The sequence below is a fragment of the Aedes albopictus genome, chromosome 2 (assembly GCF_035046485.1).
Source record: "Aedes albopictus strain Foshan chromosome 2, AalbF5, whole genome shotgun sequence".
Lineage (NCBI taxonomy): Eukaryota > Metazoa > Arthropoda > Insecta > Diptera > Culicidae > Aedes > Aedes albopictus.
Window position 1 is genome coordinate 178,663,946 of NC_085137.1, and position 27,043 is coordinate 178,690,988.

Here is a 27,043-nt window from a genome sequence, read left to right on the forward strand (position 1 = left end):
TTCTTCAGACAAACTCAAGAGATTCGTTCACGGATTCCTCCAGGCTTTTATCCAGGAATTCCGGAAGAGTGCTTCAGGAATTCTTCCAAGGATTTCTCATGGAATTCCCGAGAATATCCTGGATTTCTCCGAGAATTTCTCCAGCGATGGAGAAAACTCTAGGAGAATATCAGCAGGAATTCCTAGAGGAATTCCAGGATGAATCCCAAGAGAATTTCATGGATGAATCGATAAAGAAGTTCCTGCAGAAATTCATAGAGAAATTCCTGGAGAAATCCCTAGAGAAATTCCTGGGAGAATTCCTCGAGAACTTCCTGGAGAAATCCTTGGAGAAATTACTGGAGAAATCCCTTGAGGAGTTCCTGGAAGAAACCCTAGAGGAATTCCTGTAGAAATATCCAGAGAAATTCCTAGAGAACTTCCTGGAGAAATCCTTGAAGAAATTACTGGAGGAATCCCTTGAGGAATTCCTGGCAGAATCCCTTGGGAAATATCTAGAGGAACTCCTGGAAGAAACTCTAGATCAATTCCAGGATGAATCCCTAGAAGAATTAATGGAGGAATCCCTAGAGGAATTTCTGGATGAATCCCTAAAGGAATCCCTGGAAGAATCTCTATAGGAATTTCTGGAGGAATCCCTTGAGGAATTCCTGGAGGAATCTCAAGAGAAATTCGTGGAGGAATTCCTGGAGAAATCCCTAGAGGAATTCATGGAGAAATATCTAGATAAATTCCTTGAGAACTTCCTGGAGAAATCCTTAGAGAAATTACTGGACGAATCCCTTGAGGAATTCCTGGAAGAATCTCTTGGGGAATTCCTAGAGGAAATTCCTGGAGGAATCCTGGAAGAATTCCTGGAGAAATATATAGAGAAATTCCTAGAGAACTTCCTGGAGAAATCCTTAGAGAAATTACTGGAGGAATCCCTTGAGGAATTCCTGGAAGAATGCCTTGGAGAATTCCAAGAGGAACTCCTGGAAGAATCTCTAGATGAATTCCTGGAGGAATCACCAGAGAAATACCTAGAGGAATCCCTAGAGAAATTCCTGCAGAATTTTCCAGAGAAATTTCTGGAGGAATCTCTAGAGGAATTCCTGGAAGAATCCCAAGAGGAATTCCAGGAAGAATCCCTTGAGGAATTCCTGGAGGAATCCCTAGAAGAATTCCTGTAAGTATCCCTATAAGAATTCCTGGAGTAATCCCAAGAAAAATACCTGAAGAAATCCCTGGAGAAATTACTTGAGGAATTCCTGGAACAATCCCTTGGGGAATTCCTAGAGAAATTTCTCGAAGAATCTCTAGATTAATTCCTGGGGGAATCCCCAGAGGAATTCCTAGAGGAATTCCTGGAGAGTTTTCCAGAGACATTTCTGGAGGAATCTCTAGAGGAATTCCTGGAAGAATCCCTAGAGAAATTCCAGGAAGAATCCCTGGATGGAATCCCTAGAGAAATTTCTGGATAAATTCCTAGTGGAAGGGAGGAGTCCCTTGAGGAATTGCTGGAGGAATCCCTACAGGAATTCTTGGAGGAATCCCTACAGGAATTCCTGGAGGAATCTCCGAAAGAATTCCAAGAGAAATCCCAGAAGGAATTTCTAGAGGAATCCCAAGAGAAATCCCTTGAGATATTCCAGGAGGAATCCCTAAAGGAATTCCTGGAGAAATCACTAGAGAAATTCCTGGAGAAATCCTTGGAGAAATTACTGGAGGGATCCCTTGAGGAATTCCTGGAAGAATCCCTTGGGAAAATTCTCGAAGAATCTCTAGATGAATTCCTCGAGGAATACCCAGATGAATTCCTAGAGGAATTCCTAGATAATTTTCCAGAAAAAAATTCTGGAGGAAACTCTAGAGGAATCCCTGGAAGAATCCCTAGAGAAATTCCAGGAAGAATCCTTTGAGGAATTCCTCGAGGGATCCCTAGAAGAACTCCTGGATGGAATCCCTAGAGAAATTTCTGAATTCCTAGATGAATTCCTGCAGGAATTCTTGCAGGAATCCCTACAGGAATTCTTGGAGGAATCCCAACAGGAATTCCTGGAGAAATCTCCGAAGAAATTCCAATAGGAATCCCAGAAGGAATTTTTAGTGGAAACCCTGAAGGAATTCCAAGAGAAATCCCTAGAGAAATTCCTGGAGGCATCCCTAGAGGAATTCCTGGAGCAATCACTAGAGCAATTCCTGGAGGAATCCCTAGAGGAGTTCCTGAGGAAACCCCTAAAGAAATTTCTGTAAGAATCCCTAGAGGAATCCCTGGAAGAATCTCTAGAGGAATTCCTGTAGGAAACCCTAGAGGAATTCCTGGAGGAATCCCCGAAGGAATTCCTTGAGGAATCCTCGAAAGAATTCTTAGAGAAATCCCTAGAGAAATTCATGGAGGAATCCCTAGAGGAATTCCTGGAGGAATCACTAGAGGAATTCCTGAAGGAATCCCTGGAGGAATTCCTGGAGGAATTCCTGGAGGAATTCCTGAAGAAATCTCTTGAGGAATTCCTGAAAGAATCCCTAGAGGAATTTTTGGAGGAAACCCTAGAGGAATTCCTGCCGGAATCCCAAGAGGAATTCCTGGAGGAATCCCCGAAGGATTTCTTGGATGAATATCTAGAGGAATTTCCGGAGGAATCCCTAGATGAATTCCTGGAGGAGTCCCTTGAAGAATTCCTGGGGAATCCCTAGAGGAATTGCTGGTGAAATCCCTGCAGAAAAACTGGAGGATTTCCTTGGGGAATTCCTGGAGGAATCCCTAGAAGAATTCAATAAGAAATCCCTAGAGGAATTCCTGAAAGAATCTCATGAGGAATTCCCGGTGGAATCCCTAGAGAAATTCCTGGAGGAATCCCTGGAGAAATAACTGGAGGAATCCATTAAGGAATTTTCTGAGGAAACCCTAGAGGAAATTTTGGAAGATTCCATGGAGGAATCCCTAGAGGAATTCCTGGAGGAATCCCCGAAGAAATTCCTGGAGGATTCCCTTGATGAATTCCTGGAGGAAACCCTAGAGGAATTCCTGGAGGTATTGCTGGAGAAATTACTGGAGGAATCCCTACAGAAATTCTTGGAGGAATCCCTATAGAAATACCTGGAGGAATTCTTGGGGGAATCCCTAGAGGAATTCCTGGAAGAATCCCTAGAGAAATTCCAGGAAGAATCCCTTGAGGAATTCCGGGAGGAATCCCCAGAAGAATTCCCGGAGGAATCCCTAGAAAAACTCATGGAGGAATCCCTACTGAAATTCCTGGATGAATCCCTAGAGGAATCCCTGGAAGAATCTTTAGAGGAATCGCTGGAGAAATTACTGGAGGAATCCCTACAGAAACTCCTGGAGGAATCCCTAGAGAAATTCCTGGAGGAATTCCTGGGGGAATCCCTAGAGGAATTCCTGGGGGAATCCCTAGAGGAATTCCTGGGGGAATTCCTGGAAGAATCCCTAGAGGAATTCCAGGAAGAATCCCTTGAGGAATTCCTGGAGGAATCCCTAGAGGAATTCCTGGAGGAATCCCTAGAGGAACTCATGGAGGAATCCCTAGAGAAATTCCTAGATGAATCCCTAGAGGAATCCCTGGAAGAATCTCTAGAGGAAACCCTAGAGGAATTCCTGGAGGAATCCCTAGAGGAATTCCTGGAGAAATCACTACATTTTTGTGGGAAATTCTGGAGGAATTCCTAGAGTAATTCCTGGAGGAATCCTTAGAGGAAATTCTGAAGCAATCCCTAGAGGAATTCCTGGAGGAATCCCTAGAGAAATTTCTGGAAAAATCCCTAGAGGAATCCTTGGAAGAATCTCTAGTAGAATTCCTTGAGGAATCTCCGATGAAATTTCTAGATGAATCCCCGAAGGAATTTCTGGATGAATATCTTGAGGAATTTCTGGAAGAATCCCCAGATGAATAGCTGGAGGAATCCCTTGAGGAATTCCTGGTGGAATCCCTAGAGTGATTCCTAATGAAATCCCTGCAGAAATAACTGGAGGAATTCCTTGGGGAATTCCTGGAGGAATTCCTAGAAGAAATCCTGGAGGAATCCCTAGAAGATTTCAATGAGGAATCCCTAGAGGAATTCCTGGGAGAATCTCTAGAGGCATTCCCGGAGGAGATCCCTAGAGAAATTGCTGGAGGAATCCCTGGAGAACTTACTGGAGGAATCCCTTGAAGAATTTTTGGAGAAAACCCTATAGAAATTCGTAAAGGAATCCCTAGAGGAGTTCCTGGAGGAGTCCCCGATGGAATTTTCAGAGGAATCCCCGAAGGAATTCCTTGATGAATATCTAGAGGAACTCATGGAGGAATCCCTGGAGAAATTACTGGAGAAATCCCTTGAGGAATTCCTGGAAGAATTCCTTTGGTAATTCCAGGAAGAATCTCTAGAGGAATTCCTGGAAGAATCCCTACAGGAATCCCTTGGGGAACTCGTGAAGGAATCCCTTGAGAAATTCCTGGAGGAATCCTTTGGGGAACTCCTGGAGGAATTCCTTGGGTATTCCTGCAGGCTTGTCCGCACTGAGCGCATGAAAATTCTGCTCTTTGGATTTACACCATCAAGCACATCATAAATTATAAATGTTTTCATCTTATCAGATAGAAGGATGTTGAAATATTGTAAATGTCATTTCGAACTGTCAAAAAACCGCACCGCAGCGCCGCACGGGCCGTTCAAAGTGAAATTCACTGGAGTGTTTTCACCCGGGTGAAAATCTCTTTGCGCGCTCCGTGTGGCTCTGCGGTGCGGCTTTTTGACAGTTCGAAATGACATTTATAATATTTCAACATCCTTCTATCTGATAAGATGAAAACATTTATAATTTATGATGTGCTTGATGGTGTAAATCCAAAGAGCAGAATTTTCATGCGCTCAGTGCGGACAAGCCTGCCTGGAGGAATTCCTTGGAAAATACTTAAAGAAATCTTTTGGAGAATTCCTTGAGGAAACCCTTAGGGAATTTCTGAGGGAGTCCCTCACGAATTCCTACAGGTATTCCTGGGTGATTCCTCACAGAAATACCTGACGTAACCTTTAGGAATATCTGGAGAGAATTCTTGAGAAATCCTTGCAAGAATTCCCGGATGAACCCTTGTAGGAATTCCTTGAAGAATACGTAGAAGACTTCCTTGATGAATCCTTAGAGAAATTCCTTGGGCAATCCCTGCAAAAACTCTTGGATGAATCCCTGCAGGAATCTCTGGAGGAATTCCTGAAACAGTCCCTGGAGAAGTTTCAAGACCAATTCCTGGAGGAATTCCTGGAGTAATTCATCGTGAAACCCCTTGACAAATTTTACTTTAAAAAAGGAATTCCTTGAATAATTCATGAAGATTTATTTCTATAGGGGAATTCCTGGACAATTCTTTGGAGCCGTCATTGCGAAATACATAAAAAAAATTCCTGCAGAATAATAAAAAAAACTATACAGCTTTAGAGATTTCCAAGAAGTTATTAAGATAAAGAAACTGTGGATAAAAGTTCCAAATAAGTCTTTGGCGAAATTCTTCTGTTCAAATATACAATTCAATCTTTTGAGAAATCTTTGGAGTTATTTCTTAATGAATGACTAACAAAGTCTTCGTTGAAATTCAAGAAAAATCTTCGCTGGCTTCTAGAAAACAATAGCATTCTATTTACGAATCCTAGTTGAATCTCATAAATCTTCTCCATCCCATTCCGCATCTCTACGAAAATTCAATAGACCTTTCATATTTTAATTTTACCAAAATGTGGACCATGATCATTAAAACCCAACACAGTACACATAAAGAAATCTTTGGAAGTCTCCCGGATTAGCATCATACTACTTCTTGTCTGATTCCACAACGCAGTTTCTTAATTTGCATCGGATATCTTCCAAATTTCAAACAACATGATCACCAGAGTCTTTCTAAATGTTATCCAAATCGCCACCAATACGGATCCCATATCCGATCCACCAACATTTCACACAAAACTCATAAAAAATCTGGTGCATAGTTTTACAAAAACTTCCACATACCACGAATATCCCACCAACAACCTGCCGAAATCACTATTTGCTTCGAAACGTCCACCAGAATGACCATACACGGAGAAATCAAACTACCTAATTTTTGGGTCGATTTTACTCAAAGCTGAGTATATCGATTAAACTAGTTACCCAAAATTAGGTTGTTTTCCCTCTTTTCCTCACCGATGTTGTCAAAAACAAACAGAGATGCATCTACCCAACGGGGGTCCTTGAGCCCAATAAGCCAATTTTGGGTAAATGCAGGTTTACTCAAATTTGGGTTGAATGAGGGGGGGTCTTGGGTTGAATTTACCTACTCTTAAGTAAATGTTTTTGCTGGAGGTGAAGGCAATTTACCTAGTGTGAGTTTAATCGATTTACTCAAATTTGGCTTATTGGGCCGAACTATGGGATTGCGTCAAAAGAACTCAATTTTGGGTAGTTTGGCGGTTCCGTGTAGGAATCAATCGAATCAATACATGGTGCACAAACAGTGCTTTGCCGCTCAAACTTTGCCGCGCTTTTTCAACATTCTGAATATTTGCGGCATTTTAGTACAATGCCGCGTCTGCCGCAGCTGCTCATTGTGGCCGTTCATATGGAGCGCCATGTGCTGAATATTTTCCGATGCCGCGCTGCCGCGCGCCGCTCCCCATTGTAGCTGGCCCGCGGTGTAGCATTTATCGGTGAGGACACTATGACGTCATGCTCGATTGGCTCCGGTCGAAAGTGACAGTCCGCCAGACTCTAATTATAGGGACTCTATTGCGCAATATCAGTCTTGTCAGATGACTATTGTCAGATTTCTTGAATCGTAAACACCGCGCGGTCGTTTACGAAATGTTTCAAAAAAGGGCTTTGCACAAAAGTTCACGTGTTCTATCGTTTTCGAAAGGAACAGCCGCACCGTAGGAAACGCCGCAATGTTATTTCTCATAAGGATGAAGTAAACAGGGAGTGAAAACCGCGGCTGTACCTTTCGGAAGCGATAGGCCGCGTGCACTTTTGTGCAAATCCCTTAATACTGGTATTGAACCATCATCACTACCACTCCAGGCTTTTCAATATAAGCCATTTTACGAGACGTTTCAAAACAGCTGATCGCAGCAGCGGCGTCAACTGACAGAATTCCACGCACGTTTGTTTCGCTGGAATATCGCGTAATTTTTGAAAAGGTACTTTTTCAACAAATTGGAGATATGAGAAATTTGAGCCAAAATAGGTTCAAAAGCTGTCGTAGAAGCAATACAAATCTCAATAATTAATCAGGTATTTTTTTCGTCGCGATTCACTCGTTAACTAGCGAAAAAAAAAATAAATAAAAATTTCTTATTATGGTTTTAGCCAGTTTCAAAAACTACGCTTGACTTGCGCGCAGTCATTAACCATCATCAACCAGATGACGATTGAAAACGTAAACATCAGAGCGCTGAGTTCTGTCGTTTGACTAGCCTCATAAAATAGACTACAGGCAACGACTTGATATTGACCCGCACTCTAGATCACAATCATTGCAACTGATGTGATAAATATTTTAGCGGTTTTCATCACAACTCGAACTTTTTTATGACCAACATACAAAACTTGTTATTTTGTATTCACATATTAATATTATGCTTTTGGTCAAAATACGAAGTGACCGAACGTGCGAAAATTGATTTTTAACCTACTTAGAAATGTCGCAACTCAATTTGGATTAGTGCATATTGTTGCTCTTAATTAGCTTAATGATGCGCAACAGAAAAAATAGATTCAAATTTACTTCGCAGCTGCAACTTCGCATGTGCTTCTAGCGACGACTTCGATTTGGTGGTGCGACGATAATATATCATCTTGGTAAATCTTCATTTGGATTTTTAAACGAATTTTATGTCGTTTTCGTTTTTGCGGCGATGCCTCGAGTATCCGTTATTGTGGATTTACCGGCTACTTGTATTCCACCGGTTACTTAAGTAGCCGTTAAAAAGTAGCCGTTTTCATATTAAAATCAACCTAATTGCCAAAAAATGAATGTCATTGAGTAATGGCTAGTAATAGTAATAGCGCATTAAATAAAAATGTTTAAGCTCATTTTTAAGTTACTCTTTTTATAAAACGGCTACTTCGGAGGCCATACTGAAGCGACCGGTAGAACAAAGTAGCCGGTAAATCCACAATATTGGTTTGTGTGGATAAGTTTCTGGGGGCTCAGCACCGACGTGCGAAGTCATTGTTTACCAATGAGAGTCTAATGAAGGTGTGGAAGAGACACTTCGTGTGCGTGAGATCCGTGTTTGGTGCAAAACATGTCACTACTACAAGCAAAGCGAGCTCCCATAAGAACGCGTGTCAAATAGTGACGTCACTATTTGTGTTTACATTTTTCTTTGCTTACTAATACATAGCCATCTGTTCTTCTTCCCCACCTGTAATATACTCTCATTGATTGTTTACCAATGCTTGTACACATGCCATTTTCAAATGATACCGTAAACTGGGGTGTAGTTGATCAGTGGGGTGAATCTGATCACTCAATTACTCACAGATATCGACTTTGAAGGATGTTACCATTCCATCACAGACAAACAGACGTAACTCTTAGAGGAAATTCATCAAAAACTTTTGCCCGGTGTCATTTTCATGAGCACACTGCCACCTGTTGGTAGAACCGCGCGCGACACTGGCGGCCATGATGGATTTCGATTTGACGTTTTGCTGACACGCACACTACTACACAAATTGCCTGTAATTTTCGTTTGCATCATTCAGCAACGTGTACACTGGCAAACGTCAAAGCGATCGAACACTAGCGCATCTGGTGGACCGATCGCGCAAATCAAATAAAATTTAAATTGATCGTTAAATGCATGTGCCAAGTCGTTTTTATGAGTGTTACGTCTGTTTGTCTGTGATTCCATTGTTACGTCATTGGATTGCGAATGGTTAAAATATAATTGTTGCTTCCTTGAAAGTCGATATCCGCGGGTAATTGACCCAACCCAACAAACATTTTTGCTGTACAAAAGTGGAACAAACAACTCTTAAGGACAAGGTATTTGGAGTACATAGCTCAAAATTTCTAGAGCACCGTTTTTTAGAACCGTTGAAGGGATTTGAATGAAAATGCATCACGCTAATTGTCCAGTGGTTGTCAACAGCATGATGCATTTTAATCCAAATCCGTTCAACGGTTCTAAAAAACGGTGCTCTAGAAATTTTGAGCTATGTACTCCAAATACCTTGTCCTTAAGCAAACTTAAGCTTAAGAAATTGTTATTCAGCTAGTTCTGTTACTTGGGAAGTAACCACAAGCATTATATCATTGCACGAATTAGACTGAATATCAACCTTTACAATGCGAAATGCAGTAATTCCACACTTGTCATGCAATAATCCTTTAGATTGGCATTATCAATGTAATGATGCATTGCATTTTTCTTTACATTAGGGTTCATTAAATGGTGATATAAGATACTTCAATAATTCAACACTGCAAAAACTGAACAAATGCAATGCACAAACTAGCAAAGTTTGCTCTAATAATACAATTATAAAAGCACAGACAAACAGACGTAACACTCATAAAAACGACTTGGCACATGCATTTAACGATCAATTTAAATTTTATTTGATTTGCGCGATCGGTCCACCAGATGCGCTAGTGTTCGATCGCTTTGACGTTTGCCAGTGTACACGTTGCTGAATGATGCAAACGAAAATTACAGGCAATTTGTGTAGTAGTGTGCGTGTCAGCAAAACGTCAAATCGAAATCCATCATGGCCGCCAGTGTCGCGCGCGGTTCTACCAACAGGTGGCAGTGTGCTCATGAAAATGACACCGGGCAAAAGTTTTTGATGAATTTCCTCTAAGAGTTACGTCTGTTTGTCTGTGATAAAAGCTTGACTCTAATGGTAAACAAATGAAATCAAGAAGATTGAACAACTTTACGGTCAACTCAAGCGGTCTTTAACGTTTCTGGTTCGACTCCCGGCCAACTTAATCCCCGTTTGAGCCACCGATCGACGACAGCAAAACCTTTTTAAAGATGACCTTCTCTCTTTTCTGTAGGCTGCTATCACATGCCAATAATGATGGAAACCACAATTAGCATATGAGCAGTATGCGAAGCGAAGGGTGTTTTAATCGTGCTTTTCATTTTCTTATATTGATTAAATATCTTCGAAAATGCATTATGTATTTATCAGTGATTTATCAGATTGTGATAAATTACTGTATTCTATTACATATGACATAGTCGTTTTGCCCTCTACTGCAAGGATTGAGACAGAAGAACAGTTTCCTTTAAGTTAATGAAATATCTGTTGTTATCACTGCAGCAGAAACGGTCCAAGGCACCACCGCGTATGGAACTCATCTAGCGGTCTTCAACACTTCTGGTTCGACTCCCGACCCGGCGACAAAAAAATAATGGTCAAAACATTCACGTGGGCATCAGTACCGTCGATAACGAAACCGGTGCCAAAAATAGATTTTTGTTTTGGTTTTTCTAGTTGCACGTATCAAGCATGTGCAAATGCAAATGTACAGCACATGCATTTATGTTACTTTAGCAAGGGCTGTCAGCGTGCTGCAATATGTGGCACTATTTGGGTTTTAGTGGGGCCCTTTTCGACTTTAATATTACTTTAATGAGGTGTTTAAAGTAATGCAGCATTATATTCACAATTTTAATTATCAATATATGGCAAAATTGGTGCACTTATATACGGCTTCGTGGTTACTTGGGGAGTGATCAGGTTTACTCCACTGATCAACTATACCCCAGTTTACGGTACTCCAGAATTTCAGATGATGGACGGATTTCTGAAATTTGTGAACGATCATCTGAATATTTTTTTGAAAAGAAGAAATCACTACAGGAATTACTGCAGCAATGCCTGAAAGAACTCCCTGAACAATCTCTGGATGAATTCCTGGAGAAATCCAAAGGGGAATTCCTGCAGGTATGCCTGGAGTATATCTTGTGGGAATCTCTAGAGGATTTTTTTGGAGCAATCCCTGGAAGAATTCCTGAAGACATACCATACCTTACCGGTCAGGCTAAGGTCTGAGTGGCCTCTGCTGTACATAGTAGCCGTCTCAATTCTACTCGGTCCATGGCTTTGTGTCTCCAGTTCTGCACTCTGCGAAGGGTCCGCAGATCGTCCTCCACCTGATCGACCCATCTAGCTCGCTGCGCACCACGTTTTCTTATACCGGTCGGATGACTCTCGAGAACCATTTTAGTCGGGTTGCTATACCACCGACGAATCGACGTGACAGTGGTGTTTCAAAAGTGTCCCCCCTAAATTTAACGGTCGGCCAGCGAAGCGAGCGAACGCTTCTGTCAAATCAGCGCAGACACGAACCTTTTCCTATATGAACACACGGAGGTTTGGTGTCAAGCTATCGAAACAACGCGAGCCATTATAGAGGTGGCAGTTGTGTTCGGCTATTTTTCATCATGGCGTCGGAGACAACAAATTTGAATTTATTTGTTCTAGCTGTCACGTCGGTTCGTCGGTGGCTATACGACATCCAGATGACGTGACCCGCCCACCGTAGCCTCCCGATTTTAGAGGACTACCGGTCTAATCAGCGTTTTGTTGATAGTTAACTTCGTGTTACGGCGAACTTTATTCGATCGTAGAGTTCTGCGGAGTTCAAAGTAAGCACGATTTCCTGCCACAATACGTCTCTGAATTTCTCTGCTGCTGTCGTTGTCGGCGGTCACCAGTGAGCCCAAGTACACGAATTCTTCAACCACCTCGATTTCATCACCGTCGATATAAATTCGAGGTGGCGGGCGCGGCGAATCCTCCCTGGAGCGCTTTGTCATCATGTACTTTGTCTTTGACACATTATTGACCAATCCGATTCGCCTGGCTTCACTCTTTAGTCGGATGTACGTTTCCGCCATCGTTTCAAATTTACGAGCAATAATATCGAAATCATCAGCGAAACCAAGCAGCTGGCAGGGTTTCGTGAAAATCGTTCGACTCGTGTTTATACCCGCTCTCCTAATTATACCCTCTAAAGCAATGCTAAACAGCAAGCACGTAAGACCATCACCTTGCCGTAGCCCTCTGCGAGATTCTAAGGGACTCTAGAGTGTCCCTGATACTCGAACTACGCACATCACTCGATCCATCGTCGCCTTGATCAATCGTATCAGTTTATCCGGGAATCCGTATTTGTGCATAATCTGCCATAGCTGTTCTCGATCGATTGTATCATACGCCGATTTGAAATTGATGAACAAGTGATGTGTGGGCACGTTGTATTCGCGGCATTTCTGCAACATCTGGTGGATGGCGAACATTTGGTCCGTTGTAGCGCGTTCACCCATGAATCCAGCCTGATATTGCCCCACGAGCTGTCTTGCAATCGGTGACAGACGCCGGCATAAAATTTGAGAGAGTATCTTGTAGGCAGCGCTCAGTAGTGTGATCGCGCGGTGGTTCTCGCAATTCAACTTGTCGCCCTTTTTGTAGATGGGACACACGATACCTTCCATCCATTCCTCCTGTAATACTTCCTCCTCCCAAATCTTGGTAATAATCCACTGTAGTGCTCTCACTAGTGCTTCTCCACCGTATTTTAGAAGCTCGATTGGTATTCGATCTGCTCTAGCGGCTTTGTTGTTTTTCAACCGGCCAACCTCCTTCTCCTGCCGCCATCTCTCGACCACCTCACACTCGCTCGTGAGAATATTCCCGTGATTATCTCGGCCCTTAGCGCGCTACAGCTCTTCCATCGCTTCGCGATCTCGTTCTTCCTGCTGGCGCTTCTTCATCCGTAAGACTGAGTTCTGCCTGCTCTGTGCCTGTCTATAACGTGCCTCATTCGCTCTCGTACGGTGTTGCAGCATTCTCGCCTATGCTGCATTAGCCAACGGCTAAAAGTCTCTTTAATAAAGATAAATCAATCCATATGCTGCATTCTTATCGTTTTTCAACTGTCCACATTCGCCGTCGTACTAGTCGTTTCTGTGATTCGGAGTCTAGTACTGCAGCCGAAGGCGGATCGGACGTCCTTCCAGACATCTTCAAGTGTAACTGCGTCAAGCTGCTCTTCCGTTGGTAGGGCCACTGCTAGCTGCTGCGTGTAGTTTTGGGCCTTTTCTTTGTTACGCAGCTGCTCGATGTTGATCTCCAGGTGGCTTTGTGGATATCTTTACGAGGGAAGAAGGTGCTTCGGACCACCATACCACGGGAGGCTTCAAAGTTTACGCTTCGCTGGCCGTTATAATTCGATATGGCGTGCAGGCTGTTTCGCCCGATTACCGGTCTGTACATTTCCTCCCTTCCTACCTGCGCGTTCATGTCGCCGACAACGATTTTCACTTCACGCGGCGAGCAACCATCGTATGTTTGCTCTAACTGCGCGTAGAACGCTTTTTTCTCGTCATCAGGTCTCCCTTCGTGCGGGCAGTGGACGTTGATGATGCTGTATTTGAAGAAACGGCCCTTAACTCTCAACATCCTTGCGTTGAACGGCTGCCACCCGATCGCACTTGTAAATTTCCGCACTACAGTTTCGGCCGATTGCCGCAAAATTGCCTGCAGCCCTAGCTGCAGCCTGTTTTGGATGACCCGTGCTTGCCGCCCGGTTGCTGCGATGCGAAAGAGGGCGATCGTCGGCGGCGCGGTCTCTCCTGTCCGACCGGCTCGAGTCTTCGTGTCGCTGACGACCGACGACGTGCGCGTCGCGACGTCGCGATGTCTGATGGAGCGCGAATATTGTTGTCGCGGTTGGGTCGCAGTGTTCGATGATGCGCGAATGCTGACGATTCGCATCTCTGCGCATAGGGTGCTAAACTGGTATGCCACAACACTTTGTCGCATCTTGCCTAAAACTATAAATTCTGTTCCCAGTTCATTGGTGGTGCCACAGCTTTGGAGAAAGTAGCCGCTCGATGCCCGGTTTTCCACACTTTCTGTCCAGTTCAACAAAGTTCCTGCAACGCCACGATGTCGAAGTTGCGGGGATGTAGTTCGTCGTAGATTATCCTGTCACATCCTGCGAAACCTAGTGACTTGCAATTCCACGTTCCAAGTTTCCAATCGTAGTCCTTGTTTTCCTGAAGACATCCCTGAAGCAATTCCTAAAGAAATCTCTGGAGAAAGTTCTGGACAAATCCCTGGTGGAACCCCTGGAGAAATCGTCAGAGGAATTCTTGGATGCATAACTGGAGGATTTCCTGGAGGCATCCCTGGAGAAATTCGTGGATCAATTTCTGAACAATTCCCTGGTGAAATCTCTAGAGGAAATCTGGGAGGGATCTCTGAAAGATTTCCCGAAGAAATCCCTGAGGACCTCCTGGATAAGTTCGTGGATGAATTCCTAAAAGAATTCCTGCAATTTCTAAAGGAATTCCTGGAATATCTGGAGGATATCCTGGAGAAATTCTCGGAGAGCAAACCTTGGAAAAATTCCTGAATGAATCCTTGGATGAATTCTTGGAGGATTCTCTAGAGGAATTCAATTTCTGCAGAAATTTCTCTAGGAATTTCTGGAGATATGCCTAGAGAAACTTCTGGTTAAATTCTTGGAAGAATCCCTGGAGGAAATTCTGGAAGGATTCCCTGAAGCAATTTCTGGAGGAACCTCTGGACGAATGCTTGGAGTAACTTCTGGACAAATTCCTGGCGGAATCCCAGGAGGAACTCCTGGAGAAATCCCTAGAAAAATTTTTGGGGAAATTCCTTGGAACTATTCCTGGAAGAGTTCCTGGAGGAATCTCTAAAGAAATTCCTGGAGGAATTATTGGAGGAATTCCTGGAGGAATCTCTGGAAGAATCCTTATGGGAATCCCTGTAGGAATGCCTGGAAGAATCTTTGCAGGAGAAAATCCTAAATAAATAAATGAAAGAATTCCTGAAAAAAATCCTGGAGTAACTCCAAAGGTATTTCATGAAATATTTTCTGAAGGAATCCCTGGGGGATTTCCTATGGAAATTCCTGGAGGAATTGCTGTAAAAATTTCCGAAAGAATCCTTGGAGAAATTCCTGGATCAATTCTTGGAGAAATTCTTGGAGAAATTACTGAAGAAATACTGGGGTAACTTTCTGGAGGATTTCTTGGTGGGATACCTGGAGGAGTCCCTGGAGAAATCCTGGTGGAATGCCTGGAGGAATACCTGGAATAATTCCTGGATAAATTCCGTAACGAATTCCTGGGGTAATTTCTGAAGGTGAAGATATGACGAAGCCACACCTCGAATTTTCAAGAGCACAAATCTGAAGAACCGGAAGTTGGTTTTCGCTGAAAAGTTGATCGTTTGGTCACCACCAGTGGATAACCAATCGATCAACTTTTCAGAGCAAACCGGCATTTGCTTCTTCAGATTTGTGCTCTTGAAAATTCGAGGTGTGGCTTCGTTATATATTCACCAGAAGGAATACCTATATAAATCCATGGAGATATCCTTGGAGGAATGCCTGAAAATATTCCTTAAAGAATTCCTGGAGGAATTCATAGAGCAATCCCTGGAGGATTCCATAGAGGAATACCTGAAGAAATGCCCGGAGGAACCCCTGGAGAAATTCCTGGAGGAATGTTTAGAGGAATTGCTGAAGGAATCCCTGCATGAATTCTATGTGGAATCCGTGGAGGAATTCCTGGAGGATTTCCTTGACTAATCACTGAGGCACTTTCAGGAGAAAGCTCTGCAGAAATTCCTGGAGGAATCAATGGAAGAATTCCTGGATGAATCTCTAAAGGAATTCCTTGAGGTATACATGGGATAGACAAAATGATCGGGACAGGCAAAATTTTCACATTTCAAAAAATGTTCAACTAGCTGTAACTTTTCGAACAGTGCTTCGAATATTCTCAATACTTAACTTGAAATTTTCAACAAGAGAAGAAGTTATAGCAATTTTATTTTTTTCACGATTTTTTAGCAAATTGGTCTATTTTTAATATGCATTCCACTACTTTTCCAACTTATTGGCGGCTATGTTGTTACTTTCCTTTAGAACACATTTATATATGAGTCAATTAGAGGGAAATTAAATGAACTATAATTTAAGGACTGTATCGTTAATTATGAGTACACCTTTGAGGCTCTGTATTATGCTTATTTTGTTAACTGCTTTGTGTCTATGCGTTGCTAACGTTGTAAACAAACGATAACCTTCATTAAAAGTTAAAGTTTTTCCTCAAGTGGAACAATGCGAGGGTTTACGGAGGAGAAGCGAAAATCGATTGTGACCAGGCACTGCAAGGAAAAATGATCATCGCTAAGAAAATTAGCAAAAATTGAATGTGTTAGGGTTTTTTTTGTCCAAAATGCTATCAAACGATTCGGTATGCATAACACACTGAAAGACTTACCCGAACGCGGCAAAAAACAGGTGCGTCCAAGTCAAATTTGGACAGCAAAACTTGCAAAATCGTTGAAGGAAAATAGGAGGTATCCATTAGAGATTAAGCAAAAAAGTGTGAAACGCGCCAAGGAGCGTAATTCCCTGAAGACCTACCGAAAACAGAAATGTCCAAAACGCAGTCAAATTCTGGCGGATTATGTGAAAACCCAGGCTTGGAAGCTGTACGACGATGTTTTGAGCAAAAATTGCATGTGCATATTCATGGATGATGAAACGTATGCCAAATTGGACTACAAGGTATTTCCAGGAGTACGGATTTTCACTGTTAAGCATGGCACGGATGTTACGAATTAGGAGAAATCGTTTTTTTTGCGAAAAAATGGGAAAATGTGTTGGTTAGGCAAGCAATTTGTCAATGTGGTATGAAATCGTCACCTTTCCACACCGTCCCAGGTATGAACGTCGAAATATACCGGAAGGAATGTCTCCAGAAACATATTCTGCCACTCATCTGAAAGCACAAAGGTCCTACATTACTTTGGCCGGATTTGGCATCCTGCCACTATGCGCGTGATACCTTTGACAGGTATGAAGTAAACAATGTTCAATTTGTGGAAAAGGCAATGAATCCACTAAATTGCCCGCAAATAAGGCCCATTGAGAAATAGTTAACTTTGATGAAAGGGAAACTACGGAAAAAGGATATAGGAGCAGAGGACGTCACAAAATTTAAGAAAAACTGGGCCAACGTATGCAAAACCATCGTCGGAACGGCTGTCCAAAACCTTATGAAGCACGCCAAGAAGAAAGTGCGAGAGGTGGCAAGATCCACGAAAAATTAAATATACAATCATGTCATGGGCTTTTCTGATGGTCAATGAACAATGTAATTGAATTTAATTTACAAAATAAATAAAACATTATGAAATACAGCAATTTTAAGGTCTACTCATAATTAACGATACAGTCCTCACATCTTGAATTTTGAAACGATGTTGAAGTTTTGGATAATTTGGTATTTTATTAGAAAAATAATCTAATCGTTATAATTTTCTTCCGTGTTAAGAATATTAAGTTAAGTCAACGGGTTTTCATAGCTCATTATATAAGTCATGAATGGTCAAAATTTCATTGCAATCGGTTCCTTTAATCTGGAGATATAACAGCACAAAGTTGGCTATCGAATAATTTTACCTTTTCCAATAATCTTTATAACTTCGCGAAGAATGGCCCGATCTTTCCCAATTTTGGACCACTGATATACAAATAGTTGATGAACTAACAGTAAAAATTTGAGAATATTCGAAGCACTTTTCGAAAAATTACAGCTAGTTGAACATTTTTTGAAAAGTGAAAATTTTGCCTGTCCCGATCATTTTGTCTATCCCCTGTATATCTCAATGAAGAAATCTCTGGAAGAATTCCTGTTGTAATTTCTAGAGTAATCCCTTGAGGAATACCAGGAGGAATCCCAGGAAGAATTCCTGAAGGATTTCAAGGATTTGTGCGGCTCCGTGGTCGTGCGGCTAGGGTCACCAAGCTCTTAGTCGCATCGTGCTGAGGAGCGCGGGTTCGATTCCCGCCGCAGCTGTCAGGAAAAGTTTTCGGCTGTGCCACTGGGCGTTGCATGCTAGTCCGTTGTCTAGTGTCGTGCTTCCTTAAAAGAGCGAAAAGCTCACTGGAAGCATTGAACGTGTCCGCGTCTTTTAAGGAGAAAAGCCTGAGGGAATTCCAGGATGAATTTCTGAAGAAACCCCAGTAGAAAGTACTGAAGATATCACTGAAATTCCTGAGGAAATCCTTAAGGAATCCTTAAAACAGTATGTAGAGGAGCTCTTGAAGGAATCCCTCTAGCAGAGTTCCTAAAAAAGTCCCTGGAGGAGCTCGTAAAGAAACCCCAGGAGGAATCTCGAAAGCAAACCCAAGTGGAATTTCTAACCATCACACCAGGTCCGCTTCACCCCAATTCATGGATTAATTTTTGAATAATCTCTACTAGTATTTTTTTTTGAAAAAAAATAAAATGAAAGGCATTTCTGCAAATTAATGCAATCTCTAGCGAAATTCTGGAAGTAATATAAGGAGATATCTCTGAAGATATGTATATCTGAAGGAATATCTGCTGAAATATCTTAAGGCGAAACTGGAAGCATTTCCTCACTTTTTGGTTTTGGATTTTTTATTCAATAACGAAGCAATATTTTCAAAATCGGTTTTCGTGCACATGTAGAGTATGGATCAAGGTATCTCCTGAATTTTTTATGTAGTGGAAAATGTATTTCGTTTTTGCAGAAACCATTTTTGAACGAAATTTCACAAAAAAATGTTTTTTGCAAAAATGGAAAACATTTTCCACCTCAAAAAAATTCAGAAGATACCTTGATCCATACTCTACATGTGCACGAAAACCGATTTTGAAAATATTGCTTTGTTAGTTAATGAAAAATCAAAAACCAAAAAAATGAGAAAATGCTTCCAGTTTCGCCTTAAATCGTAAAGGATCTCTGGAAAAATTCATAAAGGAAAACACGTTAAAACATATGAGCAATCACTGGAGGACCTCTAAAGATGCCCCAGGAGAAAACCCCGAAGAAATGTTTGATTAAAACCCTAGATGAATTCTTGAAGCAATCTCTGGAGGAATCCATGATGGAATCACTGCAGCAAGCTATGAAAAAAATCCTGGATTTTCCCGGATTTCTCCAAAACCCGCTTCCATGACTTCTCCAGGAGTTTCTTAAGGGATTGCTTCAAAAATTCCTTCTGGGGGTTTTCCAGACATTACATCTAGGGTTCCTCCAGGTATTTCTTCTGGGTTTCCTTGCGGAAATCCCCCAGGAGATTCTTCTGAGATTTCTCCATGAATTCTGTTTAGGATTCCTCCAGAAATTATTTTCAGGATTTTATTCTTCTGAAAATTGTAATTGTATTTTTTTTTTCAAAACATAATTCCTTCGGTATTTTTCTCTAGGATGCCACAAAGCATTTCCCCATGAAAGAGACGAGGGGCGACGTCTGTTCTTTTTCTGTTAGTTCAATATTTCCCATAGTAAATCCAATGAAAACTTTGGACGGCTTGCTTTAAAATATAGTTTCACCTTTTGTGCTGGAACTTTGCACAAACTCAATTGGCATGAACTCAATTGGAATCCGAAAACTTTTCTGGAACGAGAATTAGATTTTTGTTCCATGCTATCATGGGAAGCAGAAGGTTTGACAGAGTTTTTGGTCAGTGTCTTAGGGTTATTGTAAATATTAAAACGAGATACGCGTATTCATTCCTTGTAGCTCTCAGCAAGTGTTATAATCCTGAAGATCTGATCTTATTCGTCTTATGTCAAATTCGTTTTTAAACCTTGGGTTCGGTGGAAAATGTAAAAAACAAACAAACGTCAAATCAGTTTCCACACAAACGAACCTGAATCGGGTTGGGGTTGCAACTGTGATCTGATTCAGGTTGGAACTGAATCAAAAACGAAAACGACATTAGAATCGCCATCCAAGATGTCAAGATTTTTCGGATTCTGAAACAACTCACCATTGGTATATATTTGCACTTTAATAACACTAGATAAATATTCAGAGATATCATCATAATTTGTATATGTATTTGTGTTGTGATATTCTACGTATGTTTTAGACGCAGCTAATCTTATATTTTGGATTAGATAGTACTGCCACAAATCGATAAAACCTTTCCATTTGTTTATCCCTTGCATTCCTTGGTGTGTCTAAATTGTAATATTCTACATCATAGTTTTGAGGTCTTTTCAATAGCTTTGATGCGCTGTACAAAGTCGGAAAGTTAAAAGTAAATAATTCTTTTTAAATAGGAATCATGCTACAGTATACACTAAGGGTGGTGTATAAGTTTAGAATGTATAATCTACAGTAAATATCGTTACTCATGATATCGAACTTAAAGAAGAGTGGGGCCTTTTATCATCATCTTCTGCTCACAACAGACATACAACATCAATAGATACAGCAACGTTTGGAAACATTCAACAATGCAATAAATTTCTGGATTGCTGTCCTACGATTAACAACTAGCAATAGATTAAGGTACATTGGACGTTTGCTTTAGAAGTTGTAGCTATACTGAGTGAAACACGGCATCTCCATTCATTTGCCTGCCGCTGATTTGGCTGCCTTCCAATCGGAGAGTGCAATCCATTGAGCTGTGGCAGACCGATTGCGAAACAGTTCGTCGAAGAAAGCTCGATCCTCCGGTCTGACATCCGGTCCATTTCCGATGGTAGCGCATCCGAGCACTTCGTTCTTGCCCAGCAGACTATCGTGACGAACCTGCAACTCGATGGAACAATTTTTAAGCGTCTCCTTGGCTATGTCAAAGGTCAGTGCTTCATTGTAAACGGGTGCAACCGTATTTCTGGCTACGGTTGTTTTACGCTTTTTGAGACGCTTTCCATCCAGGTTGTGCAGCGATATTTTCACGTACGGATCCGATGAGCCCCGGGTTTCATCAACGATACGTAAATTTCTTGCCTTTATAATGACTACGGTTAGCTTCTCGACTGAGGGAAGATATGATAGGGAAACCATGACGTCACCAAGGTCCTGTTTTGAGTCCTGAAAGTGGGTGGAGCAAAACGCTTGTTAACATATATTTAGTCTTGAAGAGAGTTGAACAATTACAGTTTCGGTGCAGGGTCCCAACGGTCGCCAGATATCCAAACGATCGGAAAGATCAACATGCGCCAGCGCAAGTTGTGCTCCACCGATGACCACGTGGCGGGAATAGGCATCAAAGTCAAACAACAGCACTTCAAGCGTACGGCGGCCGATGGTGGCCGGTCGAACTTCGAAGACAAAGTCTTCGTCGAACACTGAAACAGATAAGATCGCAAGGGTACGTTATTTTAGAAAAGAGTAGTTCCGATTAGACGTGTGCGCCGAAGCAGATTTCACCGGCGGCGGCGTTTGAATATAATAATTTGTAGCAGTTGCGGCGTAATCGACGTTAGCTCTTTTTATTTTTTTTTATTTTAGTGAATTGCTACTTTCTAGTTTTTCTTCAATCCTCACAATGCTATAGATTTTAGAGAGAATCCATGAGGGCGTTCTCTAGGAAATTCATAAAAGATTCCTCTAGATAAAAATTCACAATGTCGCACGTCTCTTCGAATGGCATTCTTTAAAAAAAAAAAACTTATCTTAGGCCAGTGCTGTCATGGCAAAATCAGAGCTGGTTATTCAAGGATTTCAAATTCCAGCGCCCCATATACCGGTATGCCCTTAAGGAATTAACTTAATAAAAAAATGTGCCTTATTTGGATGAATTTTCTTAATCAGGACGATAATTCTTTAGAGTAGCATTTCTTCGATTGGGATCCTCAGTTATTTCGGAAACTTCTCTAAGGATTTATAGAAACCTTTCTTCATGGATTTTTTAATTTTTTTTTCCGGTGACCCTTTAGAAATTCCTTCACCCTTCAGAAATTATTTCATTAGCTCCTTTAGAAATCATATAAGGATTTATTTATTGACATAGAACATCTTTCCTCTAGGGCAATTGTTTCAGGGTATTTTCTATACTAATACCTTTCAGATATTTTACAAGAAACTTATCCAGAAATATCTCCAGGAGTTCTTCCAGGGTTTGTTCCAAAACATCCCCAGATTTATTCAAGAATTCTTCCAGTACCTGCAATTTCTGAACGTATTCTCGAAGAATATTTCTTCTTTGAGATTATATTCAGAAATTTCTCTAGAAATCCTTTCAGGAATTTTCTCAGAAATTTCTCCATGATTTTTTTCCTTCTGTTTCTCCAAAAAATACTCATAAAATTCTTCTAGAAATTCCTCCAAAGCCATATCAGAAGTTCCTCCAGGAGCTCCTCCAACGATTGTTTCTGAAATTGTTTCAATGAAATTGAATCTTATCAGGAAATTTTTTGACATTCCTATGAAATTCCTCCAGGTAAACCTAGAAAAATTACTTCAATACTTTTCATGTAATTTCATGGAATACTTCTGTAAATATCTGTGGAGGAATATCTCAAAAAACTATTGGAGGAATTTCTGAAGGAATCTGAGGAGATATTTCTGAAAGAAATTACAAAAAGAAACCTTCTAGACATTACTTCGGTAACCCTTGACGAAATTTCCCAAGGGAATCCTAGGGGACCCTTGGAAGAATATCCGAAGGAATCGCTGAAAATTCTTTGAAAATTCTGAAAATAAAAAAAATCGTATTTTTTAGGTAATCTTTTACTGAAAAATCCTTAAACTACTGAAGGAGTCTTTAGTGATATTACTGAAGGAATTCCTGAGTATGTTTTAGATGGAATTTATGGAGAATTTTATGAAGAATATTACAGTGTATCAAACAATTGGGTTTTAAAAATTTTGAAAAATGTATTGTTTTTTTTTATTTTATTCAAAAAAGCACATTTTCCTGAGCTACTATGATTTTGTTCAGATTTTTAAAACTTTATTTTGGCATCCAAAATCAATTTCAAAGAGATTTTTTGAAATCACCTTTTGACAGCTGGGCAACTGCTTGACAGCTCCGCCCAGTACAAAATGCGACGAGGGGTGATTTGATAAATCGCTCCCATACAAACTTCAAATTGATTTTTAAATAGGTTCGCGGGTACCAAAATTCATAAAAATTTGGATTTCGGATCAGTTTGGCATGCAGATTCAGAATATGGGAAAACCGCAACGTCACTAAAGAAGCCAATTGTCCGTACAGCATTTCTATGGTCAAAATAATTTTTCATTCAAATGTTCATAACTTTTTTAGACGTCAATCAAAAACGCTGAAATTTTGACCAATCATGAATCATATATTAAAGCTCCATTGGTAAAATCTTGAGCGAGATCGAATAAGTTTTCTGAAAGTTATAGAGCTTTTAGAAAAACTAATATGTAAAACGTTTGAACACATTTTTAAAACATTATATCTCAGTATGTACTGTGGTTTGTTTAGGCGGTGCGGGTAGGTCTTTATGTACTTCGTACATAAAGACCGTACGGCTTCAGCATTGTGGTTACTTGGGTAGTGTAGGATAATTGAGTTTGGGACTGAGGGGGTCGTCATTGATTCTGCCGACAACATTGAGTGCTCATTGTTGGCGGTTGTGTTGGTGACGATTTCTTCAGCTTTATAATCTCATTTATACCACGCACAAACTTTTGGAAGAGGGACTGCTTTGTAATGCAAGAGAAGGAATTAAACTCTGCGTTACGTGTTGGGTGAGGTCATGCAGATAGAAGCAACCCAGGTGACCGTGCGGCTCAGGTCTTGATGGATGCATGAGTGCAGTGTGTGTGGGGTACGCTACCCTGTGGGTGCAGTTGAGTCCGGGTTGGAGTGGAAAGAGATCCTTCTCTACCCTAGATCGGTTTCGGTTGTACGGGCGGGGTAGTGTTTGTCTTATTTGTGACGTGTTGTGCGTGATTTGCGGCCCGAGCTACGTGGTTACTTGGGAAGTATTGTGCTCTGCAATCTAGATTTTGGTTTTAAAGTGAAGCTATGGCTGGGCTGTGCCTCGGTTTTGTTGGACGCAGATCGGGAGAGCTGGTGGTGGTTTGTGCTGGAGGGTTTGCTCGATTGGTTATTCACTGGTGGTGGCCAGTCGATCGACTGTTCGCGCAGCCTGTCATTTGGTTCTTGGGGTTTGTGCTCTCGAGGTTCGGGGCGTTGCTTCATTGTATCTTCGCTTTAATACTAATATTCCTTGTTTGATTAACTGACTTATGTACAGGCGCTTAACTCATTCTATTTCATAGCTTGTCAGATTTAAGGGTAATGGTTCAATAGGGTGTTAGCAATCAGAGTGGATTTGAACGAGTTGGCGCCTACAATACACCAACACTAACACACATACACCAATACTTACACGCACACATGCACCTACAACTAGCTGTAAAAGACCAGTGGGCGGGACAATGGTGCCTACCCAACAATTGTAGGGGGGGTGTTTGGCTTAGCTACATGACTTGGTTCGGCAAGCCTATAAACATCAATTGGTAGACGTATTGCCTAGTGAAAAGACAACGCAGATGGGCGAAAGCCAGGGGATGCGTTGATAATAGCAGAATAGCAGAATCATATCTCAGTATGTACTAGCGTGGGACACAAGAAGACATTTTACTCCTGTACACTTTTCGAGTTCCATTTTGGTCCCATATCATCTGTGCAAAATTTCAGATCGATCGGAGAAACTATATTTTAGCGCCAGCCATTTTAAGTTTTCAAACGATTTAGTATGGGCAAAATCACTGTTCCAAAGAAAAATCGCCACAGGTTGCCCCTTAACCCCTAAAAATAAATCGATGAATGATTTCTGTTGGAAATTTTTCGAGGAACCAACCCTCCGAAGACCGCAAAGCGATCTGAGGCACGTGGAAAAAGTTATTGACTGAAAACCGAATGGCATGCAAACGCTGTTTAACATGTAAGGAATATTTAACAATAAATAATAAAATCTCGTTATTTTATCGATCGGGTGAGGCCTTATAACTTTTTCCACGAACGTCGCATCGATTTGCTGTCTTGGGAGGTCTGATTCCTAGTAAAGTATTCTACAGAAATCATTCGTCGACTTATTTTTAGGGATCTAGGGGTGACTCCTAGCGATTTTTCTTTGCGGGAGTAAAATTTCTCCATAGTAAATCGTATGAAAAACTAAGAATGGCGGGCGCTAAAATATAGTTTTTCCGATCGATCTGAAATTTTGCACAGTTGATATGGGACCAAAGTGGAACTCAAAAAGTATACAGGAACTTGAGTTTTTCCATTTTTTGTATTTTCCCATATAAACCGTGTACCAGGCTAGTATGTACTCTATGAAACTTTTTCAATTTTGTGTGTGATACAGCTGATACCTAAGGTTTTCATATGCAGCTACTTTTGAGGTTTTATATTCACTACAAAAAATATGAAAAATGTGCTTATATAGTTGACGATGTTTAAAATTTTACCCTATTTTGCACATATCTGTCAAACGTTTTCCACCAATAAAAGTGTATTAACTGAACGAAAAATACATAGGACCTACTCTTCATATGTAGTTTAGTAGATCCTGTATAAAAATATTACATTAATGGCGGTAAGCTCCACAGAGTGAAGCCTGTATCCGCAATAATCGGGACACAGAAATATGACTGTAACTCTGCAATAGATACATTAAAATTGCTCAAATTTTGCCTGATAATATCTTAAGATGTGTTCATTTCACCTGCAAAATTTCATGTGAATCGGTGAAGTACCTTTTGTTGTAGCAATGAAATAGTAGAACGCGAGCAATTGAATTTTGTACAGCCCCTGGTTTAGCTTGTCAACACAGTAACTTTTAAATTTGATAAAGAAAATGACTGAAATTTTGTACACAAATCTCTCAATCTACTTTACTTACATAGGCAAAATTTCAAAAAAATCGATGCACTATCAACAATTTTATAGTCGAAACATATATTGGGGCTGACCGTGATTTTAGCCCTTCAGACAACAATTAGTGAGCACACCTTATTGTTTCGATTGTATTGTTGAGAGTACTACACCAATAATCATCAAATTTTGCAGGCATAATATACACATAATCAACTACCTTCTGTGGAAATTTCATGAAAATTGACAGAGATATTCAAAAATTATGAATGGGCAAACATTGCACATAAAAATCATGGAACATTTTCACTAACACTATACCCTATTAACACCTGTAACTTTCAATTTAATTGATAAAAGTTGATGAAATTTTGCAAGTCAGTGCCCCTATTAGCATCATAACTGCTTACGAAATTTCATAATTATCCTCACAGAACTTTGAATTGTAGCGGGAAAGAACCATCTAGTATGCGAATGAAAATTGGTGATGATTGTACAAAATCTTAAAAACATCGTCTGTTTGTGTCTCATCCACAGTTAAAAGTAATGCATCGATTTTAATGAAATTTTGCACAAATAATAAACATACATCAAAGAGTTCTCAGTTATTTTTTGGCCAATTTTTATTGACTCAGTACAGAGTTACTGCCGTTCTTTTGTGTCCCGATTATTGCGGATACAGGCTTTACTAGACGCCAATCACGTATTATCCTCGATTTTCTTAAGCACCAAGCGGTATTATCCCTGATTTTAATCTGAGATTTAACTTTAGTGCGCCGATTTCGGCGCACTAAAAATAAATCTCGGATTTACAAGAACTGGCTGCGTGCGGTAATAATTTGACTCGCATGGGCCTTTTCATTTGACGTCTTAAATCAGCTGATTGTTCGGGCGTTTGACAGTTCTTCTATGAAGATGACACGTTCTTGTTAGCAGCTGTTGTTCAAGCTTTGTAAACAAATGCATGCACGGATCTGTCACATGAAAAGGCCTATACTACGATAGCAACGCAATGATGTTGGAAAACGTCAAGCAGTAGGTAAATAAAAGCGAAAAAAATGATGCAGCAGCTGAACGAGCTGAGCCGTGCGGTGTCGGAAATTTCCCAGCTGCAGCGGACACACGCGAAACATGCATTTCCGTGTATGGATCCGCGCCGCGTCATCAGACCAGGAATCTTCATTCCCGCTGGAGGTGCATCACAAAGTGCATTTTACAATGTTTTTCAGCCTGTGCAACAAAAATTAATGGATATCTACCACTAGTTTCAGTACTCATTGCGAAGTGAAAGCACTACAAGATTGCATGGTAGTGTATTCACGAGGACAAGTATGATTAGCTATGGTATTCTTCCGCGAATTTCCTCAGGTATTCCTCTGGAAATTCCAACAGGGAT

General features: G+C 40.9%; 2 protein-coding genes across 5 annotated transcripts in view; both read right to left on the reverse strand.

Annotated features, from left to right (window-relative positions):
- Window positions 1-27,043, reverse strand: part of LOC109397554 (serine/threonine-protein phosphatase 2A activator) — a 205,608-nt gene that overhangs the window by 9,820 nt on the left and 168,745 nt on the right. The gene's annotated exons all lie outside the window — the stretch shown is intronic.
- The window catches only part of LOC109621277 (synaptotagmin-2), a 135,158-nt gene continuing 127,941 nt past the window's right edge, over window positions 19,827-27,043 (reverse strand). For all 3 annotated transcript variants that reach the window (XM_029859382.2, XM_020077274.3, XM_029859379.2), the window contains exons 6-7: window positions 20,946-21,136; window positions 19,827-20,879 (exon numbers count right to left, since the gene is read on the reverse strand). In XM_029859382.2, coding sequence (XP_029715242.2) covers window positions 20,412-20,879; window positions 20,946-21,136 — 659 coding nt within the window. In that variant the 3' untranslated portion in view covers window positions 19,827-20,411. The remainder of the gene's footprint in view (window positions 20,880-20,945; window positions 21,137-27,043) is intronic.